Raw genomic sequence first — 13072 nt, 5'->3', positions numbered from 1 at the left:
GACAGACAGTAATACAACCATGGTATAAGACAGTAATATAACCATGGTATAAGACAGTAATAAAACCATGGTATAAAACAGACAGTAATACAACCACGGTATGAGACAGTAATACAACCACGGTATGAGACAGTAATACAACCATAGTATAAGACAGTAATATAACCATGGTATAAGACAGACAGTAATACAACCATGGTATAAGACATATAGTAATACAACCATAGCATAAGGCAGACAGTAGTACAACCATGGTATAAGACAGACAGTAATACAACCATGGTATAAGACAGACAGTAATACAACCATAACCATGGTATAAGACAGTAATACAACCATAGTATAAGACAGACAGTAATACAACCATGGTATAAGACAGACAGTAATACAACCATGGTATAAGACAGTAATACAACCATGGCATAAGACAGACAGTAATACAACCATGGTATAAGACAGACAGTAATACAACCATGGTATAAGACAGACAGTAATACAACCATGGAAAAAGACAGACAGCAATATAGCCATGGTATGAGACAGACAGTAATATAGCCATGGTTTAAGACAGACAGTAATACAACCATGGTATAAGACAGTAATATAACCATGGTATAAGACAGACAGTAATACAAACATGGTATAAGACAGTAATACAACCATGGTATAAGACAGTAATATAACCATGGTATAAGACAGACAGTAATACAACCATGGTATAAGACAGTAAATCAACCATGTTATAAGACAGGCAGTAATACAACCATGGTATAAGACAGTAATACAACCATGGTATAAGACAGACAGTAATACAACCATGGTTTAAGACAGAGAGTAATACAACCATGGTATAAGACAGACAGTAATTTAACCATGGTATGAGACAAACAGTAAGACAACCATGGTATTAGACAGTAATACAACCATGGTATAAGGCAGACAGTAATACAACCACGGTATGAGACAGTAATACAACCATGGTATAAGACAGTAATACAACCATAGTATAAGGCAGACAGTAATACAACCATGGTATAAGACAGACAGTAATGCAACCATGGTATAAGACAGACAGTAATACAACCATGGTATAAGACAGACAGTAATACAACCATGGTATAAGAGAGACAGTAATATAGCAATGGTATAAGACAGACAGTAATACAACCACGGTATAGGACAGACAGTAATACAACCATGGTATGAGACAGACAGTAACACAACCATGGTATAAGACAGACATTAATATAACCATGGTATAAGACAGACAGTAATACAAAAATGGTTTTAGACAGTAATACAACCATGGTATAAGACAGTATTACAACCATAGTACAAGACATACATTAATACAACCATGGTATATGACAGACAGTAATACAACCATGGTATAAGACAGACAGTAATACAACCATGGTATAAGACAGTAATACAACCATGGTATAAGACAGTAATAAAACCATGGTATAAAACAGACAGTAATACAACCACGGTATGAGACAGTAATACAACCATAGTATAAGACAGTAATATAACCATGGTATAAGACAGACATTAATACAACCATGGTATAAGACATATAGTAATACAACCATAGCATAAGGCAGACAGTAATACAACCATGGTATAAGACAGACAGTAATGCAACCATGGTATAAGACAGACAGTAATACAACCATGGTAAAAGACAGACAGTAATACAACCATGGTATAAGAGACAGTAATATAGCAATGGTATAAGACAGACAGTAATACAACCGTGGTATAGGACAGACAGTAATACAACCATGGTATGAGACAGACAGTAACACAACCATGGTATAAGACAGACATTAATATAACCATGGTATAAGACAGACAGTAATACAAAAATGGTTTTAGACAGTAATACAACCATGGTATAAGACAGACAGTAATACAACCATGGTATAAGACAGACAGTAATACAACCATGGTATAAGACAGTAATATAACCATGGTATAAGACAGTAATAAAACCATGGTATAAAACAGACAGTAATACAACCACGGTATGAGACAGTAATACAACCACGGTATGAGACAGTAATACAACCATAGTATAAGACAGTAATATAACCATGGTATAAGACAGACAGTAATACAACCATGGTATAAGACATATAGTAATACAACCATAGCATAAGGCAGACAGTAGTACAACCATGGTATAAGACAGACAGTAATACAACCATGGTATAAGACAGACAGTAATACAACCATAACCATGGTATAAGACAGTAATACAACCATAGTATAAGACAGACAGTAATACAACCATGGTATAAGACAGACAGTAATACAACCATGGTATAAGACAGTAATACAACCATGGCATAAGACAGACAGTAATACAACCATGGTATAAGACAGACAGTAATACAACCATGGTATAAGACAGACAGTAATACAACCATGGAAAAAGACAGACAGCAATATAGCCATGGTATGAGACAGACAGTAATATAGCCATGGTTTAAGACAGACAGTAATACAACCATGGTATAAGACAGTAATATAACCATGGTATAAGACAGACAGTAATACAAACATGGTATAAGACAGTAATACAACCATGGTATAAGACAGTAATATAACCATGGTATAAGACAGACAGTAATACAACCATGGTATAAGACAGTAAATCAACCATGTTATAAGACAGGCAGTAATACAACCATGGTATAAGACAGTAATACAACCATGGTATAAGACAGACAGTAATACAACCATGGTATAAGACAGTAATACAACCATAGTATAAGACAGACAGTAATACAATTATGGTATAAGACAGACAGTAATACAACCATGGTATAAGACAGACAGTAATATAGCAATGGTTTAAGACAGACAGTAATACAACCATTGTATAAGACAGTAATACAACCATGGTATAAGACAAACAGTAATACAACCATGGTATAAGACAGTAATACAACCATGGTATAAGACAGACAGTAATACAACCATGGTATAAGACAGTAATACAACCATAGTATAAGACAGACAGTAATACAACCATGGTATAAGACAGACAGTAATACAAACATGGTATAAGACAGACAGTAATACAACCATGGTATAAGACAGACAGTTATACAACCATGGTATAAGACAGACAGTAATACAACCATGGTATAAGACAGACAGTAATACAACCATGGTTTAAGACAGACAGTAATATAACCATGGTATAAGACAGACAGTAATACAACCACGGTACGAGACAGTAATACAACCATGGTATAAGACAGTAATACAACCATGGTATAAGACAAACAGTAATACAACCATGGTATAAGACAGTAATACAACCATGGTATAAGACAGACAGTAATACAACCATGGTATAAGACAGTAATACAACCATAGTATAAGACAGACAGTAATACAACCATGGTATAAGACAGACATTAATACAAACATGGTATAAGACAGACAGTAATACAACCATGGTATAAGACAGACAGTTATACAACCATGGTATAAGACAGACAGTAATATAACCATGGTATAAGACAGACAGTAATACAACCATGGTATAAGACAGACAGTAATACAACCATGGTTTAAGACAGACAGTAATAAAACCATGGTATAAGACAGACAGTAATATAACCATGGTATGAGACAGACAGTAAGACAACCATGGTATTAGACAGTAATACAACCATGGTATAAGGCAGACAGTAATACAACCACGGTATGAGACAGTAATACAACCATGGTATAAGACAGTAATACAACCATAGTATAAGGCAGACAGTAATACAACCATGGTATAAGACAGACAGTAATGCAACCATGGTATAAGACAGACAGTAATACAACCATGGCATAAGACAGATAGTAATACAACCATGGTATAAGAGAGACAGTAATATAGCAATGGTATAAGACAGACAGTAATACAACCATGGTATAAGACAGTAATACAACCATGGAATAAGACAAACAGTATTACAAAGATGGTATAAGACAGTAATACAACCATGCTATAAGACAGACAGTAATACAATCATGGTATAAGACAGACAGTAATACAACCATGGTATAAGACAGACAGTAATACAACCATGGAATAAGACAGTAATACAACCATGGTATAAGACAGACAGTAATACAACCATGTTATAAGACAGACATTAATATTACCATGGTATAAGACAGACAGTAATACAACCATGGTATAAGACAGTAATACAACCATGGTATAAGACAGACAGAAATACAACCATGATATAAGACAGACAGTAATACAACCATGGTATAAGACAGTAATACAACCATGGTATAAGACAGACAGAAATACAACCATGATATAAGGCAGACAGTAATACAACCATGGTATAAGACAGAGAGTAATACAACCATGGTCTAAGACATACAGTAATACAACCATGGTATAGGACAGACAGTAATACAACCATGGTATAAGACAGACAGTAATACAACCATGGTATAAGACAGACAGTAATACAACCATGGTATAAGACAGACATTAATATAGCAATGGTTTAAGACAGACAGTAATAGAACCATGGTATAAGACAGTAATACAACCATAGTATAAGACAGACAGTAATACAACCATGGTATAAGACAGACAGTAATACAAACATGGTTTAAGACAGACAGTAATACAACCATGGTATAAGACAGACAGTTATACAACCATGGTATAAGACAGACAGTAATACAAACATGGTATAAGACAGACAGTTATACAACCATGGTATAAGACAGACAGTAATATAACCATGGTATAAGACAGAGAGTAATACAACCATGGTAGAAGACAGACAGTACTACAACCATGGTATATAACAGACAGTAATATAGCAATGATATCAGACAGACAGTAATACAACCATGGTATAAGACAGTTATACAACCATGGTATAAGACAGACAGTAATACAACCATGGTATAAGACAGACAGTAATACAACCATGGTATAAGACAGACAGTAATATTGCAATGGTATAAGACAGGCAGTAATACAACCATGGTATAAGACAGTAATACAAACATGGTATAAGACAAACAGTAATACAAAGATGGTATAAGACAGTAATACAACCATAGTATAAGACAGACAGTAATACAACCATGGGATAAGACAGACATTAATACAAACATGGTATAAGACAGACAGTAATACAACCATGGTATAAGACAGACAGTAATATAACCACGGTATAAGACAGACAGTAATACAACCATGGAATAAGACAGTAATACAACCATGGTATAAGACAGACAGTAATACAACCATGGTTTAAGACAGAGAGTAATACAACCATGGTATAAGACAGACAGTAATTTAACCATGGTATGAGACAGACAGTAAGACAACCATGGTATTAGACAGTAATACAACCATGGTATAAGGCAGACAGTAATACAACCACGGTATGAGACAGTAATACAACCATGGTATAAGACAGTAATACAACCATAGTATAAGGCAGACAGTAATACAACCATGGTATAAGACAGACAGTAATGCAACCATGGTATAAGACAGACAGTAATACAACCATGGTATAAGACAGACAGTAATACAACCATGGTATAAGAGAGACAGTAATATAGCAATGGTATAAGACAGACAGTAATACAACCATGGTATAGGACTTACAGTAATACAACCATGGTATGAGACAGACAGTAACACAACCATGGTATAAGACAGACATTAATATAACCATGGTATAAGACAGACAGTAATACAAAAATGGTTTTAGACAGTAATACAACCATGGTATAAGACAGACAGTTATACAACCATGGTATAAGATAGACAGTAATATAACCATGGTATAAGACAGAGAGTAATACAACCATGGTAGAAGACAGACAGTACTACAACCATGGTATATAACAGACAGTAATATAGCAATGGTATCAGACAGACAGTAATACAACCATGGTATAAGACAGTAATACAACCATGGTATAAGACAGACAGTAATACAACCATGGTATAAGACAGACAGTAATACAACCATGGTATAAGACAGACAGTAATATAGCAATGGTATAAGACAGACAGTAATACAACCATGGTATAAGACAGTAATACAAACATGGTTTAAGACAAACAGTAATACAAAGATGTTATAAGACAGTAATACAACCATAGTATAAGACAGACAGTAATACAACCATGGGATAAGACAGACAGTAATACAAACATGGTATAAGACAGACAGTAATACAACCATGGTATAAGACAGACAGTTATACAACCATGGTATAAGACAGACAGTAATATAACCATGGTATAAGACAGAGAGTAATACAACCATGGTAGAAGACAGACAGTACTACAACCATGGTATATAACAGACAGTAATATAGCAATGGTATCAGACAGACAGTAATACAACCATGGTATAAGACAGTAATACAACCATGGTATAAGACAGACAGTAATACAACCATGGTATAAGACAGACAGTAATACAACCATGGTATAAGACAGACAGTAATATAGCAATGGTATAAGACAGACAGTAATACAACCATGGTATAAGACAGTAATACAAACATGGTATAAGACAAACAGTAATACAAAGATGGTATAAGACAGTAATACAACCATAGTATAAGACAGACAGTAATATAACCATGGTATAAGACAGACAGTAATACAACCATGGTATATAACAGACAGTAATATAGCAATGGTATCAGACAGACAGTAATATAACCATGGTATAAGACAGACAGTAATACAACCATGGTATATAACAGACAGTAATATAGCAATGGTATCAGACAGACAGTAATACAACCATGGTTTAAGACAGAGAGTAATACAACCATGGTATAAGACAGACAGTAATTTAACCATGGTATGAGACAGACAGTAAGACAACCATGGTATTAGACAGTAATACAACCATGGTATAAGGCAGACAGTAATACAACCACGGTATGAGACAGTAATACAACCATGGTATAAGACAGTAATACAACCATAGTATAAGGCAGACAGTAATACAACCATGGTATAAGACAGACAGTAATGCAACCATGGTATAAGACAGACAGTAATATAGCAATGGTATAAGACAGACAGTAATACAACCATGGTATAGGACAGACAGTAATACAACCATGGTATGAGACAGACAGTAACACAACCATGGTATAAGACAGACATTAATATAACCATGGTATAAGACAGACAGTAATACAAAAATGGTTTTAGACAGTAATACAACCATGGTATAAGACAGACAGTTATACAACCATGGTATAAGATAGACAGTAATATAACCATGGTATAAGACAGAGAGTAATACAACCATGGTAGAAGACAGACAGTACTACAACCATGGTATATAACAGACAGTAATATAGCAATGGTATCAGACAGACAGTAATACAACCATGGTATAAGACAGTAATACAACCATGGTATAAGACAGACAGTAATACAACCATGGTATAAGACAGACAGTAATACAACCATGGTATAAGACAGACAGTAATATAGCAATGGTATAAGACAGACAGTAATACAACCATGGTATAAGACAGTAATACAAACATGGTATAAGACAAACAGTAATACAAAGATGTTATAAGACAGTAATACAACCATAGTATAAGACAGACAGTAATACAACCATGGGATAAGACAGACAGTAATACAAACATGGTATAAGACAGACAGTAATACAACCATGGTATAAGACAGACAGTTATACAACCATGGTATAAGACAGACAGTAATATAACCATGGTATAAGACAGAGAGTAATACAACCATGGTAGAAGACACACAGTACTACAACCATGGTATATAACAGACAGTAATATAGCAATGGTATCAGACAGACAGTAATACAACCATGGTATAAGACAGTAATACAACCATGGTATAAGACAGACAGTAATACAACCATGGTATAAGACAGACAGTAATACAACCATGGTATAAGACAGACAGTAATATAGCAATGGTATAAGACAGACAGTAATACAACCATGGTATAAGACAGTAATACAAACATGGTATAAGACAAACAGTAATACAAAGATGGTATAAGACAGTAATACAACCATAGTATAAGACAGACAGTAATATAACCATGGTATAAGACAGACAGTAATACAACCATGGTATATAACAGACAGTAATATAGCAATGGTATCAGACAGACAGTAATATAACCATGGTATAAGACAGACAGTAATACAACCATGGTATATAACAGACAGTAATATAGCAATGGTATCAGACAGACAGTAATACAACCATGGTTTAAGACAGAGAGTAATACAACCATGGTATAAGACTGACAGTAATTTAACCATGGTATGAGACAGACAGTAAGACAACCATGGTATAAGACAGACAGTAATTTAACCATGGTATGAGACAGACAGTAAGACAACCATGGTATTAGACAGTAATACAACCATGGTATAAGGCAGACAGTAATACAACCACGGTATGAGACAGTAATACAACCATGGTATAAGACAGTAATACAACCATAGTATAAGGCAGACAGTAATACAACCATGGTATAAGACAGACAGTAATGCAACCATGGTATAAGACAGACAGTAATACAACCATGGTATAAGACAGACAGTAATACAACCATGGTATAAGAGAGACAGTAATATAGCAATGGTATAAGACAGACATTAATACAACCATGGTATAGGACAGACAGTAATACAACCATGGTATGAGACAGACAGTAACACAACCATGGTATAAGACAGACATTAATATAACCATGGTATAAGACAGACAGTAATACAAAAATGGTTTTAGACAGTAATACAACCATGGTATAAGACAGACAGTTATACAACCATGGTATAAGATAGACAGTAATATAACCATGGTATAAGACAGAGAGTAATACAACCATGGTAGAAGACAGACAGTACTACAACCATGGTATATAACAGACAGTAATATAGCAATGGTATCAGACAGACAGTAATACAACCATGGTATAAGACAGTAATACAACCATGGTATAAGACAGACAGTAATACAACCATGGTATAAGACAGACAGTAATACAACCATGGTATAAGACAGACAGTAATATAGCAATGGTATAAGACAGACAGTAATACAACCATGGTATAAGACAGTAATACAAACATGGTATAAGACAAACAGTAATACAAAGATGTTATAAGACAGTAATACAACCATAGTATAAGACAGACAGTAATACAACCATGGGATAAGACAGACAGTAATACAAACATGGTATAAGACAGACAGTTATACAACCATGGTATAAGACAGACAGTAATATAACCATGGTATAAGACAGAGAGTAATACAACCATGGTAGAAGACAGACAGTACTACAACCATGGTATATAACAGACAGTAATATAGCAATGGTATCAGACAGACAGTAATACAACCATGGTATAAGACAGTAATACAACCATGGTATAAGACAGACAGTAATACAACCATGGTATAAGACAGACAGTAATACAACCATGGTATAAGACAGACAGTAATATAGCAATGGTATAAGACAGACAGTAATACAACCATGGTATAAGACAGTAATACAAACATGGTATAAGACAAACAGTAATACAAAGATGGTATAAGACAGTAATACAACCAAAGTATAAGACAGACAGTAATATAACCATGGTATAAGACAGACAGTAATACAACCATGGTATATAACAGACAGTAATATAGCAATGGTATCAGACAGACAGTAATATAACCATGGTATAAGACAGACAGTAATACAACCATGGTATATAACAGACAGTAATATAGCAATGGTATCAGACAGACAGTAATACAACCATGGTATAAGACAGTAATACAACCATGGTATAAGACAGACAGTAATACAACCATGGGATAAGACAGACAGTAATACAACCATGGGATAAGACAGACATTAATACAAACATGGTATAAGACAGACAGTAATACAACCATGGTATAAGACAGACAGTAATATAACCACGGTATAAGACAGACAGTAATACAACCATGGAATAAGACAGTAATACAACCATGGTATAAGACAGACAGTAATACAACCATGGTTTAAGACAGAGAGTAATACAACCATGGTATAAGACAGACAGTAATTTAACCATGGTATGAGACAGACAGTAAGACAACCATGGTATTAGACAGTAATACAACCATGGTATAAGGCAGACAGTAATACAACCACGGTATGAGACAGTAATACAACCATGGTATAAGACAGTAATACAACCATAGTATAAGGCAGACAGTAATACAACCATGGTATAAGACAGACAGTAATGCAACCATGGTATAAGACAGACAGTAATACAACCATGGTATAAGACAGACAGTAATACAACCATGGTATAAGAGAGACAGTAATATAGCAATGGTATAAGACAGACAGTAATACAACCATGGTATAGGACAGACAGTAATACAACCATGGTATGAGACAGACAGTAACACAACCATGGAATAAGACAGACATTAATATAACCATGGTATAAGACAGACAGTAATACAAAAATGGTTTTAGACAGTAATACAACCATGGTATAAGACAGACAGTTATACAACCATGGTATAAGACAGACAGTAATATAACCATGGTATAAGACAGAGAGTAATACAACCATGGTAGAAGACAGACAGTACTACAACCATGGTATATAACAGACAGTAATATAGCAATGGTATCAGACAGACAGTAATACAACCATGGTATAAGACAGTAATACAACCATGGTATAAGACAGACAGTAATACAACCATGGTATAAGACAGACAGTAATACAACCATGGTATAAGACAGACAGTAATATAGCAATGGTATAAGACAGACAGTAATACAACCATGGTATAAGACAGTAATACAACCATGGTATAAGACAAACAGTAATACAAAGATGGTATAAGACAGTAATACAACCATAGTATAAGACAGACAGTAATACAACCATGGGATAAGACAGACAGTAATACAAACATGGTATAAGACAGACAGTAATACAACCATGGTATAAGACAGACAGTAATATAACCATGGTATAAGACAGACAGTAATACAACCATGGTATAGGTCAGACAGTAATACAACCATGGTATGAGACAGACAGTAACACAACCATGGTATAAGACAGACATTAATATAACCATGGTATAAGACAGACAGTAATACAAAAATGGTTTTAGACAGTAATACAACCATGGTATAAGACAGTATTACAACCATAGTACAAGACATACATTAATACAACCATGGTATAAGACAGACAGTAATACAACCATGGTATAAGACAGACAGTAATACAACCATGGTATAAGACAGTAATACAACCATGGTATAAGACAGTAATAAAACCATGGTATAAAACAGACAGTAATACAACCACGGTATGAGACAGTAATACAACCATAGTATAAGGCAGTAATACAACCATAGTATAAGACAGACAGTAATACAACCATGGTATAAGACAGACAGTAATATAACCATGGTATAAGACAGACAGTAATACAACCATGGTATAAGACAGTAATACAACCATGGTATAAGACAGTAATACAACCATAGTATAAGGCAGACAGTAATACAACCATGGTATAAGAATGACAGTAATACAACCATGGTATAAGACATATAGTATTACAACCATGGTATAAGACAGTAATACAACCATAGCATAAGGCAGACAGTAGTACAACCATGGTATAAGACAGACAGTAATACAACCATGGTATAAGACAGACAGTAATACAACCATGGTATAAGACAGTAATACAACCATAGTATAAGACAGACAGTAATACAACCATGGTATAAGACAGACAGTAATACAACCATGGTATAAGACAGTAATACAACCATGGTATAAGACAGACAGTAATACAACCATGGAAAAAGACAGACAGTAATATAGCCATGGTATAAGACAGACAGTAATATAGCCATGGTTTAAGACAGACAGTAATACAACCATGGTATAAGACAGTAATATAACCATGGTATAATACAGACAGTAATACAACCATGGTATAAGACAGTAAATCAACCATGTTATAAGACAGGCAGTAATACAACCATGGTATAAGACAGTAATACAACCATGGTATAAGACAGACAGTAATACAACCATGGTATAAGACAGACAGTAATACAACCATGGTATAAGACAGACAGTAATACAATCATGGTATAAGACAGACAGTAATACAACCATGGTATAAGACAGTAATACAACCATGGTATAAGACAGACAGAAATACAACCATGGTATAAGACAGACAGTAATACAACCATGGTATAAGACAGACAGTAATACAACCATGGTATAAGACAGACAGTAATATAACCATGGTATAAGACAGACAGTAATACAACCATGGTATTAGACAGTAATACAACCATGGTATAAGACAGTAATATAACCATGGTATAAGACAGACAGTAATACAACCATGGTATAAGACAGTAATACAACCATGGTATAAGACAGACAGTAATACAACCATGGTATAAGACAGTAATACAACCATGGTATAAGACAGACAGTAATAAAACCATGGTATCAGACAGTTATACAACCATTGTATAAAACATAATCATAGAATGATGTTGATTCCTACCTTCTGTCGGGGAGGAGGTATATTTTAACATAGGGGTTCCTGGGCCGGCCATCTTCCCTAGAAGGAAATTCTTTAGCTCCCAGGATGGTGACTATGAGCTGGTGACCCACCTTGTCATACCACAGTTTGACCTGGAGGGAGAGTTGTGTTATTATGAGGTGAGGAACTCTGATGTATTGGGAGGGTCTAACATTAAAGCATAGCATTTAGCAGTCTAGCAATACAGCACAGCAGTAGCCATTATGTATTTTAGTAAGAGTTTATTAGAAGCCAATGTCTGGAAGCCATATCATGCATCTAGACACAGGTGGTGGTTTCAAAGACTGATGTTTATGTTTTATTTGCAAACAAAAGATAAGTGATGGAAAACTATTCAAAATGCTTGATTCAGATTTCAAACTAATAAGAACA

At 34.7% G+C, this 13072-nt stretch overlaps 1 protein-coding gene across 1 annotated transcript in view; it reads right to left on the bottom strand.

Annotated features, from left to right (window-relative positions):
* The window catches only part of rims2b (regulating synaptic membrane exocytosis 2b), a 181011-nt gene that overhangs the window by 85129 nt on the left and 82810 nt on the right, over positions 1-13072 (bottom strand). Inside the window, exon 8 of the mRNA XM_031789285.1 lies at positions 12662-12792. Within this exon, the coding sequence (XP_031645145.1) occupies positions 12662-12792 (131 nt within the window). The remainder of the gene's footprint in view (positions 1-12661; positions 12793-13072) is intronic.

The sequence above is a fragment of the Oncorhynchus kisutch genome, linkage group LG14 (genome assembly GCF_002021735.2).
Source record: "Oncorhynchus kisutch isolate 150728-3 linkage group LG14, Okis_V2, whole genome shotgun sequence".
NCBI lineage: Eukaryota > Metazoa > Chordata > Actinopteri > Salmoniformes > Salmonidae > Oncorhynchus > Oncorhynchus kisutch.
Note: the sequence above shows the minus strand (reverse complement) of the source record. Positions and strands in the feature narration are given on the sequence as shown.